We start from the raw sequence: 17,938 nt of genomic DNA on the forward strand, positions 1-17,938 counted from the left end.
CACCTTTCATTAAAAAGAAAATGAGCCAGTACGACTTTATTGCTGTCGTTGTTCTTGAAGGAAATATGGAGCCTGATTCAGACCTGATAATTACTGGTTACACGGTCGAATTTAAATTCAGATGATCGAACTGCAGTGTACCTGCTTCTTAGTCACAATGTCATTCAATCTTGGGTACGTCATTCTCTGCTAAAAACAAAACAGAAAATGAACTTCAAGTTAACATTTGTACATCTGTTACGAGGTTTCCTATGTTGTATAAACAGCTTCTTCCTCTATCAGCAGAGAAAGTGGTAGATTTGTTGGATACGTGTAAACACCTTGATGTACAATGCAGGAAATTTTAGGCGAACTTACCTTCTCAGTGAACAGTTCATTTATCCTCTGTTTAATTTTTTTCTTTGTTAGTTTCTCTTATCCCCTACAGAACTAGTTTTTCTTAGCTTGGACAGTAATTGAAAAATATATTGTGTTATTTCAGAATATCAGATAATATATTCCGTCAATACTTCCACTATTTTTGACACTCTGACAGGAAATTTAATATTTTTTCACACACAACGTTATTTCACTGCGTACTTTTACAGAATATGCAACGTTCTTACATGGGAAGCACCACAAAAATTGTGATAACTTTCTAAATATTGTAAAATATGCTAAATACATATTAAGAGAAGTTTCCAAATATTGTAAAATATACTGAACATATGTTGATGCTATTTTGCACTGAAGCACCAAAAAAAAACTGGAATAGGCATGCGTATTCAAATAAGAGATATGTAAGCAGGCAGAATACGACGCTGCGGTCGGCAACGCCTGTATAAGAGAACAAGTGTCTGGCGCAGTTGTTAGAACGGTTACTGCTGCTATAATGGCAGGTTATCAAGAGTTAAGGGAGTTTGAACGAGGTGTTATAGTGGACGCACGAGCGATGGGCCGCAACATCTCCGAGGTAGCGATGAAGTGGGGATTCTGCCGTACGACCATTTCACGAGCGTACCGTGAATATCACGAATCCTGTAAGACATCAAATCTCTGACATCGCTGCAGCCTGAAAAATATTCTGCAAGGACGGGACCAACGACGACTGAAGGGAATCGTTCAAAGTGACAGGAATGCAACCCTTCCGTAAATTGTTGCAGGTTTCCATGATGGGCCACCAGCAAAAGTCAGCGTGTGAACCATTCAACAAAACATCAGTGATATGGTCTTTCGGAGCCGAATGTCCACTCGTGGATCCTTGATGACTGCATTTCACACCTCGCCTGGGCCAGTCAATACCGATATTGGACTCTTGATGACTAAATGATGCCTGGTCGGATGAGTCTAGTTTCAAATTGTATCGAGCAAATGGACGTGTACGGGTATGGAGACAACGTCATGAATCCATGGACCCTGCACGTCAGCAGGGGACTGATCAAGCTGGTAGAGTCTCTGTAATGGTGTGGGACGTGTGCAGTTGGAGTGATATGGGACTCCTGACACGTCTAGATACTACTCTGATACGTATACAAGCATCAGATCATGTCAATTGTGCATTGCGACGAACTTGGGCAATTCCAGTTGTACAATGCGAGACCCCACACATCCAGAATTGTTACAAAGTGGCTTTCGGGGATTAAACACCTCCGCTGGCCACCAAACTCCCCAAACCCGAACATTACTGAGCATATATGGGATGCCTTGCAACGTGCTGTTCAGAAGAGGTCCCCATCATCTCGTACTCTTACGGATTTATGGACAGCCACTGCAGGATTTATGGTGTCAATTCCCTCCAGCACCACTTGAGACATTAGTCGAGTCCATGCCACGTCGTGTTGCGGCACATCTGCGTGCTCGCGGGGGCCGTACGCGATATTAGGCAGGTGTACCATTTGCTTTGGGTCCTCAGTGTATAATGCACACTGTATCATTTCATCACACATAATAAAACATCTCAATAAATAGTATCAAAGGAAAACAACAAGTATTTTTACTTCCTGAAATATTATGAAATTGTGATGTACAATCTTCAAATATCTATCGAGTCTCTTTTGTATTATCACGTAGATTTTCAAGGGAACCATTTTGTTTTTCACTAACTGCTTTCTCTACTTTAAATTATACAGGGTGTTACAAAAAGGTACGACCAAACTTTCAGGAAACATTTCTCACACATAAAGAAAGAAGATATGTTATATGGACATGTGTCCGGAACGCTTACTTTCCATGTTAGAGCTCATTTTATTACTTCTCCTCAAATCACATTAATCATGGAATGGAAACACACAGCAACAGAACGTACCAGCGTGACTTCAAACACTTTGTTACAGGAAATGTTCAAAATGTCCTCCGTTAGCGAGGATACATGCATCCACCCTCCGTCACATGGAATCCCTGATGCGCTGATGCAGCCCTGGGTAATGGCGTATTGTATCACAGCCGTCCACAATACGAGCACGAAGAATCTCTACATTTGGTACCGGGGTTGCGTAGACAAGAGCTTTCAAATGCCGAATAAATGAAAGTCAAGAGAGTTGAGGTCAGGAGAACGTGGAGACCATGGAACTGGTCCGCCTCTACCAATCCATCGGTCACCGAATCTGTTGTTGAGAAGCGTACGAACACTTTGACTGCAACGTGCAGGAGCTCCATCGTGCATGAACCACATGTTGTGTCGTACTTGTAAAGGCACATGTTCTAGCAGCACAGGTAGAGTATCCCGTATGAAATCATGATAACGTGCTCCATTGAGCGTAGGTGGAAGAACATGGGGCCCAATCAAGACATCACCAACAATGCTTGCCCAAACGTTCACAGAAAATCTGTGTTGATGACGTGATTGCACAATTGCGTGCGGATTCTCGTCAGCCACACATGTTGATTGTGAAAATTTACAATTTGATCACGTTGAAATGAAGCCTCATCCGTAAAGAGAACATTTGCATTGAAATGAGGATTGACACATTGCTGGATGAACCATTCGCAGAAGTGTACCCGTGGAGACCAATCAGCTGCTGATAGTGCCTGCACACGCTGTACATGGTACGGAAACAACCGGTTCTCCCGTAGCACTCTCCATATAGTGACGTGGTCAACGTTACCTTGTACAGCAGCAACTTCTCTGACGCTGACATTAGGGTTATCGTCAACTGCACGAAGAATTTCCTCGTCCATTGCAGGTGTCCTCGTCGTTCTAGGTCTTCCCCAGTCGCGAGTCATAGGCTGGTATGTTCCGTGCTCCCTAAGACGCCGATCAATTGCTTCGAACGTCTTCCTGTCGGGACACCTTCGTTCTGGAAATCTTTCTCGATACAAAAGTACCGTGCCACGGCTATTGCCTCGTGCTAATCCATACATCAAATGGGCATCTGCCGCCTTTGTAAATATTGCACTGACTGCAAAACCACGTTCGTGATGAACACTAACCTGTTGATGGTAGGTACTGATGTGCTTGATGCTAGTACTGTAGAGCAATGAGTCGCATGTCAACACAGGCACCGAAGTCTACATTACCTTCCTTCAATTGTGCCAACTGGCGGTGAATCGAGGAAGTACAGTACATACTGACGAAACTAAAATGAGCTCTAACATGGAAATTAAGCGTTTCCGGACACATGTCCACATAACATCTTTTCTTTATTTGTGTGTGAGGAATGTTTCCTGAAAGTTTGGCTGTACCTTTTTGAAACACCCTGTATATTATGGGACCAGTATTTTCCTGAGTTTCTTCTTTTCCCCTACAGGGAAAAAATGCATGCCTTGATGTTTTCTCGTTCTGTGTTTACATTGTTGTTTGTGATATCATTCCGTAAATGTACGTAATATCGAGCTTAAGCCACTTACTGTCTGTTGATGATTAAATGCATATAGCTACCAGCTGCAGGATGCTCTCTGCTGCGTGTCACTTGCATTTCCAAATAGTGCCATCAGACATTCACTGCAGGATTAACATCGGCCGATTTAATGAATCATTCGAGGTGAGATAGAGCGACTGAGTGACCTCATGCCAGGGGTGTAGCCTACGCTTGTGCGACTGCGCTGGCGGCTTTTGTCACCGTGGAAGTCGGCCGAAGTGGCCGTGCGGTTAAAGGCGCTGCAGTCTGGAACCGCAGGACCGCTACGGTCGCAGGTTCGAATCCTGCCTCGGGCATGGATGTTTGTGATGTCCTTAGGTTAGTTAGGTTTAACTAGTTCTAAGTTCTAGGGGACTAATGACCTCAGCAGTTGCGTCCCATAGTGCTCAGAGCCATTTGAACCATCACCGTGGAAGATGGGGGCATCTGCAGTATACTCATCGTGAAGACACAGAGGAAAGGGCAACCTATGGTTGCCGAGAATGTTGGAATAAACCTCGTGGTTTATGTTCACGGCAATCTGGGTGCGGCCCCAGAACACCAGAGAACGACACTGTGGGTTAAGCGACTCGTCGAGCTGAAGATAAGCCATACGTCTTGCACCATTTGAAGAGAGCGAAATGACCGCTTTTTGGACCAGACCACAGTTAGCTACTGTCCAGTTTGTTTGTTGTCTGGCACATTGAAAACGTGCAGTTTTATGTGCTGCTCTGATCAATGGCCTATTGAGAGACGGGCGATTCCAAATGTCTCTTATAAGCAGTTCCATTCGCAATGTGTTCTCTGAAACTGGTTGAGATGGGCCTGCATTCACTGACAGCAGCAGTCGTTAAGAAGGTGCGACAGAGACGTTTCTACATACACTGTTCTTACACCGTGTTACGTGAATGTGAGTGCTACATTATTTGTTGTAGATACTTTTGGACAGCTGACATTAATAGACCAACGAATGTAACAGTTTGGTTCATGGTATGGTCACACGTGCGACGAAAGATGATAGCTGCATACTGCCACACCGTCAGACATCCACGTCGGTCCGATGCACTAATTCCGTACAGCTAATGGGCACACAGACATCGCTTCACTGGCGTCACTTATGTCAGTTGTGCTAGCAGACCTACTGTGTTCCAGATCGACCTGTGCGCATTATTAATGGGATGAATAACACCGCGCTTCCTACTGCCGCCAGCGCACAACCTATTTTCCTGAACTTACTGCTTCTTCCTGGAAGCTATCGTCGCCTTAATGGCATCATCAGGAGCAGTTCGTGCCTCTTGGATCACGGAGTCTACTGAGTCTTGTCAACCTGTGTATAATATTTGTCTCTGGTATGGAGTATTCCAGATCGATAGTTCATGTTTCGTAAAACAGAAATGTGTAATACGCTGTGGCTATAACTAAACTTTCGCTATTTGGACCAATGTAGGCAGAAAACTATTTACCGAATGGGTACCCAACACTATAGAAACGACGTTCAGGCTGTGCGCTGCAGGATTTGTATTGTTGGTAGTGTCATGACGTGCCGTTTGGCGCCGGTACTCGAACGGCGACTTAGGACTGAAGCGCAAGCACGAGTGCGCATCACGGTTACAGTCAGAGGTGAGCAGGGCTTTACTCGTAAAGCTGTTTTATCAGAACAACAGCAATAGTGCATCTGTTCTTCGTGAGCATCTACGTATTGTTGCTGACAGCAGGTGAGTCAGACTGATCTCCAGCTGGCGAGCCACAAGCCACCCACCAGGGCAGGGCCTCACGAGAGCAGCCACGTTAAGCGTAGCCTCCAACTTCTGGAAATGCTCGCCATTTATTTTTCATCTTACTTTATTGTACGAAAATTAATAGTAAAATTTGGAAACTGATACCCGTAGTAACACACTCCTCAAAAGAATTAGGTGAACACATGTATCAACGTCCAGTATGCTGCATATATTTTGATGCGGGCAGTTCCTGTGGTCTCATTGCATAGCTTGAGATTTTCGCTTTCGATTTCTACAACAGCTAAAATCATTTGCCTTCTGCCGGTTCTGTCATGCACTACAGTAACAGGTGACCCGTCTTCAGGTAGTGAGTAACAGCGTCACAGTGTTCTAGTAAGCTACATAGATGGCAGTTGTCATTTGTGGACATTTTGCTCAACCGAGCACATGCAATGTGACATCTTAATGCAGTGCGAGTTGAAGGACGATTTGTTTGATCCAAAAACTATGCGCTTTCGGTTGTGGTGCTGCAGATGCCAGTGCATTCCGTAAGTTGTAGACGCGCTACAGGTAGGCAGGTCACTGCACATGGTGAGTCGGACAAGGTCAGCAGGTCATTACCACCCAATGTGCAGACCGATATCGGGTCACCTCTACATCGTGGCGTTCCACAGTACTACGAGAGCATTGCAAGACGATCTCAGCAGTGCCAACAGAGGCAGTGCGTCCAGTCAAACTTAAGCAACTGGGTGTGTGAAAGGATCTTACAACCTAGACAACCTGTTTGAGTACCCCCCTCGACATGACAACATCTCGGAGCTCGTATTCAGTTCTCCCGTCCCCGTGTCAATTGGCAGCCTCATCAGTGGTGAAACGTGTTATTCACAGACGAGTACAGATATCCTCTGACATGGGGTGATGTCCGTGTTCATGTGTGAAGGTGCTGTGGTGAGCAGTACCTGTCAAATGTTGTAAAGGAAATCGACAAATTAAGGCAAGGTTCCGTGCTATTATGTGGAGGAATCACTATTGATAGCAGTACGGATCTTGTTGTTATCCACAGTCGCCTTACGAGAAAGCAGTGCATCACACGGATCCTTTCGGACCGCTTAGTGAATGGCGCATAATGTGGTGGCCCTCAACTCCTTCGCGAGCTCAATAATTCCAGGGCCAATGTAGCGGGCGTCGCCAGAGAGGTCGTGCGAAGCCTGGACGTCGAGGAAGTGGAATGACTAGCAGCGAACCCTTCGAGAGTGTGACGGACACGGCTGAGAGTCGTGTTCGAGCTCGTACTGTTCAGTCGCAGACTCACGAGCATTCTGAAGTACTGGCATTGAAGAATGGCAACAGGCACCTCTGCGGACTAGTACTGAGCATTGCACGGATGTGTCAGGCAGGTTAACGATCACAGAGGGCATAAACGTTATTGAACTCTCAAGTCCAATGTAAATCAACCGGGATGATGGAATGAACTATTGTTCCCACTTTGTTTTCGACTGCGGTGAGACCAGTTCTTGTTATGTAAATGAACGAGGATGCAACGATATTTTGTTGTGTACTTAATTTGTGAAAGATGACGTATAATTTGGTAACATACCCAATCCTCAATGGATTATGGCAGACACCTAAATTCGTGTTAGCATAATGCTACTAAACAGTGTATAAATGTTTCCGATTGCGATTAAACTTCAGCTACTCACAGAGGTCTGTTGAGGTCTTTAATTATCGTACGGCAGCAAAGCTCGGAAGATATGCTAATGCATTGATGTGGAACCATTTTACACTGGAAAAAAAAATTGTTCCAGCTTTGGCCACCTGCTGCAAATTTGCCGCCGTACAACGACTCGTTGACATCTCCAGTGTTTGTACCGAACAAATTGTGTAAGCAGTAGTTAATAATAAAATCGACATTATGCGTTTCTCACTTATTTTATCTCTTCTGCCCCTAATCCACTAAATACAGAAAGATTTCTATTCACCTTTCAATCGCTCACAGTGCGAGATTTGCACGTGGTGGCCAAAATTTGAAGTAATTTTTTTCGAGGGTAAACCGGTTCCGCATTAATGTACTAGAAAATGTAGCAAGTTTCACTGTCGTACGATAACTACAGCCCTAATTATAACCACCCCATATCTGCGCTTGTAAGCTGGCCTGTGGCGTGGAATACTGGCGACGCGTAGCTGTACTGGTGTGCTGTGTTTGCAGCCAGGTGTACTGCCAGGGGGAGCTGCTGCACACCGTGCAGATGGCGCAGCTCTTCGACGACTCCAAGACGTTCGTGGACATGAAGCAGCGGCAGGCGCCCGCGCAGACGCTGGCCAACTTCGAGGCGTTCATGGCGGCGCAGAACGGACAGCCGGGCCGCGCGGCGCTCGCGCGCTTCGTCGCCGACAACTTCGAGGAGGGCGGCCAGCTGCTGAACTGGACGCTGCCCGACTGGCACACCCAGCCCGCGGTGAGTCCACTGGCGGCAGCGGGCTCAGGCTCCCCGTTTACTCGCCGTGCAAACCTCTGGTTTTCACTGTCGCTGAAGCGCCTAAGAAACCGGTATAGGCATGCATATTCAAATTCAGAGATATGTAAATACGCAGAATACGGCACTGCGGTCGGCAATGCCTACATAAGACAACAGGTGTCTGGCGCAGTCGTTAGATCAGTTTACTGCTGCTACACAGGCAGGTTATCAAGATTTAAGTGAGTTTGAACATTGTGTTATAGTCGCGTACGAGTGATGGGACACAGCATCTCCGAGATAGCGATGAAGTGGGAATTTTCCCGTACAACCATTTCACGAGTGTACCACGAATATCAGGAATCCGATAAAACATCATATCTCCGACATCGCTGCGTCCTGAGAAAGCTCCTGCAAGAACGTGACCAACGACGACTGAAGAAAATCGTTCAACGTGACAGACGTGCAACCCTTTTGCAAATTGCTGCAGATTTCAATCCTGGGCCGTTAACAAGTGTCAACTTGCGAACCATTGAACAAAACATCATCGATATGGGCTTTCGGAGCTGAAGGCCACTCGCGTACCTATGATGACTGCACGACACAAAGCTTTACGCCTCGCCTGGGACCGTCATCACCGAGATTGGACTTTTGATGACATGTTGCCTGGTCGGACGAGTCTCGTTTCAAATTGTATCGAGCGGATGGACGTGTACGGGTATGGAGACATCATGAATCCATGGGCCCCGCATGTCAGCCGGAGACTGTTCAAGCTGGTGGAGGGTCTGTAATGGTGCGGAGCGTGAGAGGTTGGAGTGCTGTTAGACCCCTGATTGGTCTAGACACTACTCTGATTGTATACAAGCATCCTGTCTGATCACCTGCGTCCATTCGTGTCCACTGCACATTCCGACGGACTTGGGAAATTGCAGCAGGACAATGCGACACCCGCACACGTCCTGAATTGCTACAGAGTGGGTCCAGGAACACTCTCCTCAGTTTAAACACTTCCGCTGCCCACCAAACTTCCCAGACATGAACATTATTGAGCATATATGGGATGCCTTGCAACGTGATCTTCAGAAGAGATCTCCACCTCTCGTACTCTTACGGATTTATGGACAGCTCTGCAGCATTCATGGTCTCAATTCCTTCCAGCACTACTTCAGACATAGACGAGTCCATGCCACGTCGCACTGCAGCACTTCCGCGTGCTCGCGGGGGCCTTACACGATATTAGGCAGCCCTAAACGATATTAGGCAGGTGTATCAGTTTCTTTGTCTATTCAGTGTATAACTGCGTGCGCATGCGTGATCTCAGTTATTGTTTTCTTGAAAGAGTCCCCTCCATGGAGCTTACTTTCCGTATACACGGGAATTCATCTTTTTGCACTGATGCGAGTTACTGTACTAGTCAAATTAACAGCCTGCCATACCTAGTGAGCACTAGTTTGTGTTCAAATACTGGGCTTCCTTTCAGTCGTATGTTTCTGGTGTCTAATCGCTATTGTCAATGGTTTCGCCTACGTTCGCCTAGCGGCGATTATAATAAATCTCTCGGATATTTCTAATTTCGACCCCATTTGCAATTACTGTTTTCGTCCCAGGGACGAAACTTGGAATTGTTACTAAAAATTCCTTTTTGTTTCTATTTTCACATATTTTACTTTTTCCTGTAGAAAAATGAAAATGGAGAGAAATGGATTCGTTGTACAAAATGCCTGGTTTGTTATCCCAAAACATGCTCTTCATCTACCGAGACATGCATTCATATGCGACATAGCTTGAAAACAATGTTCATTCGTGCCCTCCTAGTGATATTATTTGGCATTGTTATAATGGAAAAATACATTTAAATTAATTGTATTTTTGAGAAGCTTTATGGCGGACGAAATTGAAAACACTTCTTTTTGTACTTCTGTTTTTACAGCGCTATCGTTCATGTTAAATACTGGCTTAGTATGTTATAGTAATTTAACTGTAAGTTTTCTGCAAGTGCAGAATAAATTCAAGAATTTGTATGCCAATTTGCAAGCTTTTCCATAACCTCCGAGGGCTTATACATGTCCTGATCTTCTAAAGTGACGAAATTTGGGCCCCCTACTATACCATAGTATCCTTACACCTGTCACCACCTGTGATCCTTCGAATTGGAGTCATGTTCCTCTTCAAATCTGAGGGTATATCACCTGACTCCTGTGTATCTTGTACGCCAGGTGGAATGGTTTAGTCGTGGCTGGCTCTCTGGCGTATCTCAATCATTGTAAGGGATTTATAGACTACACCGTCTGTACTTGGAGGAACATGGGTCCTAGACATATCAAAAACTAAAACACACAGTATTAATTTCCACAGTAATATTTAATTTCTACTTATCTATTCGAAAAACACAAACTCCAGTGCTTCAATTTCACACGGGCACAAAACCTAAAATATCATGTAATGATGTACCCAATGATTTTGGCAGTGCAGATGAGTATAAATCCTTAACAAACTTAGTGACTGACATAAAACCATAAAATTACCCAAATTATACAGATACCCAACGATACACAAACTGACAGAAGATTTCTCTGCTGTTGTGTGGACTGTCTGTTCATTCTTAACTTGTCTGATAAACTTTCACTTCACAAACAAGCATACAATAAAAATTATTATGGAACAGTAATACTGTGTACTTCAGTTTTTAAATTATGAGCCATTGTCAATCGCTTCCAGGTGCCATATCTCGACCTGGACATTTAGAGCGAAATTCTTTTACCAGTATTATATTCCCATATTCACCTATTCCTTCTTCACTTTCCGTAACATTCTCTTCAAGTTAGCTTCCTCTCTATAGTTCGTCTACACATTCCTTCTACCATTCTGGCGTCCATTTTTTACTTCTTACTGCCTTGCATTCTCAGTTATTATTATTCATAGATATGCTGCTCTCTGGTCCAAAGGCATCTGTACTTTCTGTGTAGGTGCTATCCATCTTTCACATAGTAATGTGCACCAGGTGATATTCTGAACTGTAACTTTAATATTCATTGAAAATATTAATACATTTACAAATTTTCTAATTTGCATAATATAAACTTAGTCAAACTCCATACTAGAACTTTAAATGAAGTTCTTCCCATGTGAAATTTTTTTCCAAAAGCTGAACACTGTGAAATTCAAAGATGTAGCCAACATACAAAGGTGAAAAACAATGATTTACGTGAGTTGACATGAATATATTCTTAAAAGTATTTTGTATACTAATAACAATATTTTGAATTTATAGAAATTCATTTTATAAAAAGAGTAATTATTTGAAATAGTGTAAGTTCATATTAATATGATATGGAAAATACTGCTAAAACGTAAACTTAGTGAGTTACCTTCACTTCCAAATTTTTTTCCTGTTCTATGAGTTCTTTCATTTACTGTTTACTTTTGTTATTATGATTAGGAAATGCAATTATAAAAAAAATTAATAACTGGTTTTCAATGTGACAGGATCACACACAACGTTTCTATACGAACATTAGCTCAAAAGTAAGTCTGCAATGAACTCTTTGAATTTTATGCACAAAAATGATAAACTGAGCTTATCGGTACTGTGCTAATATCCAACAAAACAAACATCCATACCTTAAATAACAAACATGTTCAACAAAGTCTGAGTGGTTCTTACTGCAGCATGTCCTACACAGTACACCAGTCTCTCTCATATATCTTCCTACCCAAGTTGCTTGATAGATGGTAAACATAGATCAGCTTATATTTGAGTTTCTTCTCTAACTTGCAAATCCTTGTTTATGATATCTCTGCATTTGGAATGTAATTTATCACAATTTTGGAAATAATCTTCCTACTGGTCACTTTCTTTAATTGGATAAAACTTCAGAAACTTTGAAAACAAATCCATACTCACAAAAATATATCAAAACCATCTCGTTCTAGATAAGAGTCCATACGTAAGTTAAACCAGAATTTGTGCACTCACATGCCAGAGTGCCATCACTTACCTATCTCTTTGAGAAAATTTCAAAATATACTTATTTATGGCATAAAATGGGGGAGCAAAAACTGGAAATTGTCGACACTGCAGTCAAGTATCTATGTAGACTACTGTGTAGCTGTGCTGCCCTTTCAGTGCAGTGAGTTAAATTCTGCGTTAGAATGCTCAGCTTCAGGAGTTAGATTTACGTAAATTTAGACAGATATTTTGATTTATTTTTTTCCATCTTTCCAATAATGATGTACTATACACAATTCCTGAAACGATATGTATCCACAACTACAGTTTTTGTAGTGCTGAACATAACAATTATTAGTCAGGCATGTCAGAAACACTAATGAAAAGTAATAATTTGTTAAAAACAGGTTACCTGTCATAGGACAGAAATAGCTACAAAACTTAACAATATAATATTTCAAATACAGTGACCGTGACAACATGTCTCTTCAAAGTACTCCTGTTACATAACCTTCAAGGCAGATGCTCAAAACAACCTCCCTGCTATACGAAGAATTAGCAATAAGGTATCCGAGCTCTTCGCAGCACAGCTGCGTCGACAGTTACAACAGCAGCACCGAACGGCACTACCAGTTCTCCCACATTCACAAGTGGACTAGAATAAATTTACTACTCCCTGTGCACCCATCCCCCTCCCCCAGCAAGTAACTCAGATGATTTAGGTCGGAGAACGTGGAAACCATAAAACACAGCCTACATGTTCGATATATTTCCTGGGAAAGGCTCTACTTAAAGACCATTGTACATATCTTCCAAAGTGTGCAGGTACACCATCCTTTTGGTAGAACAATCTTTGCTGAACATGAAGGTGAATACAATTTAGTGCTTCAGGCAAATTGTTGGTGATGAATGATACATTCAGTCAGTCAAGTGGCGCGACAACTCAATATCTCGTCCCACACACAGATGCAAGAGTGGATGTGACAGTGGCTATCGAGTGGCATGAACGCAGCTACATCATATAATGTTACAATTTTTAGAGAGTCGTCATTGGCCTCCTGTTGTTCTTAGAACCATTCACAAATTGTATCTACAGAAGATGGTCTTAATGAATTTGATGTTGCATTAATGAACAGTAATAGGGGTGTTCTCTTACATCATGTACAAGTCAATGAGCAAGTTTTATTTTATTTTATTTACACGCCAAGTTCCGTAGGACCAAATTGAGGAGCGAATCTCCAAGGACATGGAACGTGTCAGTACATGAAATTACAACATAAAAGTAATAACAGATAAAAACAAATGTTCGTGAACCTGAAAAAATTCAGTCCATAAATTTAAGTAAACGCTGTCGGCAATACAATAAGAATCAGCTTAATTTTTCAAGGAACTCCTCGACAGAATAGAAGGAGTGACCCATGAGGAAACTCTTCAGTATCGATTTGAAAGCGCGTGGATTACTGCTAAAATTTTTGAATTCGAGTGGCAGCTTACTGAAAATGGATGCACACGTTTTTGCACAAGAGTTAAGGAAGTCCGATCCAAATACAGGTTTGATTTCTGCCGAGTATTAACCGCGTGAAAACTGCTTATTCTTGGGAATAAACTAATATTGGTAACAAGAAACGACAGTAAGGAATATACGTGTTGAGAGGCCAATGTCAAAATACCCAGACTCGTGAACAGAGGTCGACAAGAGGTTCGTGAACTCACACCACTTATTGTCCGAACCGCCCGTTTTTGAGCCAAAAATATCCTTATAAAATGGGAAGAGTTACCCCAAAATATAATACCATACGACATAAGCGAATGAAAATAAGCAAAGTAGACTAATTTTCGTGTCGAAGTATCACTCACTTCTGATACCGTTCGAATAGCAAAAATGGCAGTATTAAGCCTTTGAACAATATCCTGAACGTGGGCTTTCCACGACAGCTTACTGTCTATCTGAACACCTAGAAATTTGAACTGTTCAGTTTCACTAATCATATGCCAGTTCTGTGAAATTAAAACGTCAGGTTTTGTTGAATTGTGTATTAGAAACTACAAAAACTGTGTCTTACTGTGATTTAACGTTAGTTTATTTTCTACAAGCCATGAACTGAGGTCATGTACTGCACTATTTGAAACCGAGCCACTGTTGCACACAACATCCTTTACTACCAAGCTAGTGTCATCAGCAAAAAGAAATATTTCAGAGTTACCCATAATACTAGAGGGCATATCATTTATATAAACAAGGAACAGGAGTGACCCCAACACTGATCCCTGGGGCACCCCCCACTTGACAGAGTTGAGACATGCAGTTGCCTCACCACCACACATGTTTTTCACTGGGGTCCTTGGTGTACAGCTTCTAGAATGGCTTCTTTGTTAGCTGGAGTACGGCTTAGACATGGACGACCTGTATTCGGTTATGTTGGAGGGAGAAGCTGAAGCTCCAAATGACAAAACACATTTCTGTCTAGATAAAGTAGACTAGGATACCTAGCATCATATTCACGAGTGGCAACTCCAGTCCAGTGATCAGATGCACCAAGAGTCAAAAACTGTCGACATATTCGGCGTTTCTGTATAGCTTACTATTGTCCATGCATTTTTACGACAAACGCAAAAAGAAGGTACAATATGTGTTTGGCTCTACAGTAGAGCATGTAAACGACATTACTTTGTTCATAACTGATTCATATCAGTGGAAAAGTGCTTATAAACACTTTATTGTGGACGTGGGCCACTGTTCATAATGCGCATGAGCCATTTTAAAGGCTGTTTTTGGTGGTGTATTTATGTACAAAGTTATGTAGACTAATTTAGTGTTTTTTAAACTGAAGTTTAAGTACCAACACATTCCAACGCAAAGTCAAAGATATAATGGTTTTCATGACGTTTTTGGGAGAGCTTTTGGAGAAACTGAATTATGACAAATAATTAATGATTCTTAAGAGGGGTCGTGTAGCTTATGACGATCTCAGCCATGATTCCAGCAATTAGTCAGCTTTGTGTTTGAGTCACGACCTGTAGAAACGCAGCTTCTGTTTTGCAGTATTCAACCCAGCTTGCCCACTCTTTAAAGGCATTATTCCTTTTCCCTAGCAATAACAAACCATATTTTCCAGGCATCTATCCCCATAGCCAATAATAATAACAATAATAATAAGAGATTTGAATCTGAAAAACATAATTAGTCTTTACAGTATGATAATAAAAAATATAAGAGTTTGATAACTATCTGTGAAGCGGTTTGCTACCTCTACTGATAATAATGTGCCTCTTACTTTACTACATCGAATTCACAATTTACATTTTTTTTCCCAACCTCAAAACCACCTTCCTTGATATTGTCTGCAGCACATTTTGTGCTGTTATATTTTCCATTAGTTTAAACTGTCATTATAAAGAATTAACTTTTTTCTTACTTATGTTGTATTGGTTGTCCATAAGAAAGTCATTCTCTCTGTTGGCATAATCTTTATAGTAGGTAGATCCTGTTTGCAAAAACTATTTCAGGGTTCTGTTTAGTTCAATATACATTATTAAATGAACTGTCACAGGCTGTTGAATTAATTCTTCCACTTTTTTATTCAGTGATTCACATTACATGTCTTTTCAGTCACATCCAAAAGACAGAATGTCGAACTTACAACTTATTACTAAAACATGCCAGTCATAATATAAATTCTGTCAAAACTTCGTTCCATAGATGCTACAATTAAAAATTCCAGTATTTTCAAAGACAGAAACAAACAATTTTGACTTAATTCACACGTTTTTCGGAGATTATGTTTTATAAAGGTTTCAATAATAATAATGTTATATGTTAACAAAAATTTCCACAGAATGAATTTAACAAACAAATGGCAGAATCAGTACAACACTGTAGAACCAGAAATGTTTGGGTGCAGTTACACTCTATAGACACATTTCATGTTCATACATATATGTACATGATATAAGTTTTATGTAAGCTATAAATATAGATATTTAAAAACTATTTTATATGTTTTTCAGTCGATAAATTTTATTACACTTTATCAGTTTTGACAGATACTCATTAGAGCATTATTTTGAAATAATTGCATGTGTTTTGTATAAGACCTGCTGTAAGTGCAGTGTATTAGTTAAGAAATCAGATAAACCAGATACTAAGTAACATAGTCTAAAACAATAGAATAAGGAATCATTCCAAATTTTAAACGTTAATGGATCATGTTGTATGCTAGAGTACTGTATTGTGTTGTTTAGTAAACAATGATAGTGTCTCGTTAATCAGTTTCATTATATGGTAACATTATGTCCCAAAGAAATGTAAAGGACATGAAAGTGGCTACATTATAGCTGGTATTAATCGATAGAACCTTAGCAAGAGGGTATGCTAGAAACAGGTTTCGAATGTAGTTGATGAAGTAGTGTGAAACATAACACTTAGGCAATGATGCTTTCTAATTTTCATGGTTGCACAGGAGATAACTAGGATAAAGGGACAGATATAGACCAAGAATAAATGTGTCAAGTACTTTTTTTTTACTTTGGAAGAAGAAGTGTAACAGAAGGAAAGAGAAGCTGTGCTGACTATGAAGGGGTGTAGCCTGTGGAAGTGACCAGAGTAAATATTTAAGGGCAAAACACATCTTTAAATATGGAATAATAAAAATGATTGTGCTCCCATTACAGCATTATTTTTAATTAATATCATGTGTTTTGTATAAGAATTGCTGTAAGTGCAGTGTGTCAGTTAAGACGCCAGATACGAAATAACACAGTCTAAAATAATAAAATAAAAAATCGCATCTAAACTTGGAAAAAAACTGTTGATCTTGAGTATTCTAGCCCAAAACTCTACCCAGTGCACTAGCTGGACAGCACAGCTACACAATATTGTATGAAGGTACTTGTCACACATGTGATTAAACTGTTTCTAAATTGTCTGCCACTGATGTCTGTTTTCTATCGAAAATATGCACTTCACAAAATATTCTTCACAAAATATTCTTGGAGGCATCTTTGTACCATTAACATGTAAGATATCCCTCTGTGTTGTCTGAGAGTACACATTTGGTTCACCCTGTGTGTCTATAGCTATGAAGTCCATTTACTTATCAGGTAGCATGTAGGGCACAAATTGTCTACAAGTTTAGTTGCTAACTTTAACCCTCTGAAAAATAATAAGTCTCTTTCTCACTCTGCTTGCAATTTTGTAGAAATAGACATCTCCTTGTATTTTCTGTTTACATTTTAATACCATACATCCTCACATTTTCGTCCACATACTTAACTAAAATATCAATAAACTGCTCAGGCCAACATATCTTCCAACCGTTAATTGGTAAACTAGTTCTTCTGAAAAGCGTCTCCTTAGAAATTTCGTAATATTGGTCTACTTTTTCATACCCCTTTTCACCATAAAGCTGTACACCAGTTTCCCAATCTGATCATAGTTATGATCCCTTCTTTTGTAATTATACATTACAATAGTTTCACGTTTCTGTTTCTTCTTTTTACCTCCTTTTTGGTAAAAATTTTTATGGTCTTTTGCATTTTCCCCATCGTTACTCTTTTGATTACTCCAATAGTAATCTCAATTATGGGTCAATGATTATATTTTCTTTGTATTTTATATGCTTCTTACATTGCAATTAAAATACTGCAAATATGTGACCAGTCGGTCACCCTACATTGTAATGTCTACAATCTTACAAGTAGCTTAATGCTTTATAGATAAAATAAACAATCATTTTTTGACCCAGAAGTATATTTTTCTAAGTTTCATTGAACTTATTAAAAACCGTCCTTGTCCTTTCTTTACAGAAGTGTAGCCCTCAGAGCATTTATTTTGTCAAATTCCTGATGACATTTCCCATCCCACGTCCAAATGCTATTCTTCTTCAACAAGTTACCCAAATTTGGGTCATATAGTGCTTTGTTACTAAAAAATTGTCTGTAAAATCCATATAATCCAAAAACTGATTTGTATTGATTCTTATTCTTGGGAACAGGAAATTTTGC

General features: G+C 40.9%; 1 protein-coding gene across 1 annotated transcript in view; it reads left to right on the forward strand.

Annotated features, from left to right (window-relative positions):
* The window catches only part of LOC126262787 (trehalase-like), a 361,100-nt gene that overhangs the window by 93,756 nt on the left and 249,406 nt on the right, over positions 1-17,938 (forward strand). Inside the window, exon 2 of the mRNA XM_049959608.1 lies at positions 7,740-7,989. Within this exon, the coding sequence (XP_049815565.1) occupies positions 7,780-7,989 (210 nt within the window). The 5' untranslated portion in view covers positions 7,740-7,779. The remainder of the gene's footprint in view (positions 1-7,739; positions 7,990-17,938) is intronic.

This window comes from Schistocerca nitens, chromosome 6 (genome assembly GCF_023898315.1).
Source record: "Schistocerca nitens isolate TAMUIC-IGC-003100 chromosome 6, iqSchNite1.1, whole genome shotgun sequence".
In the NCBI taxonomy this organism is placed as follows: domain Eukaryota; kingdom Metazoa; phylum Arthropoda; class Insecta; order Orthoptera; family Acrididae; genus Schistocerca; species Schistocerca nitens.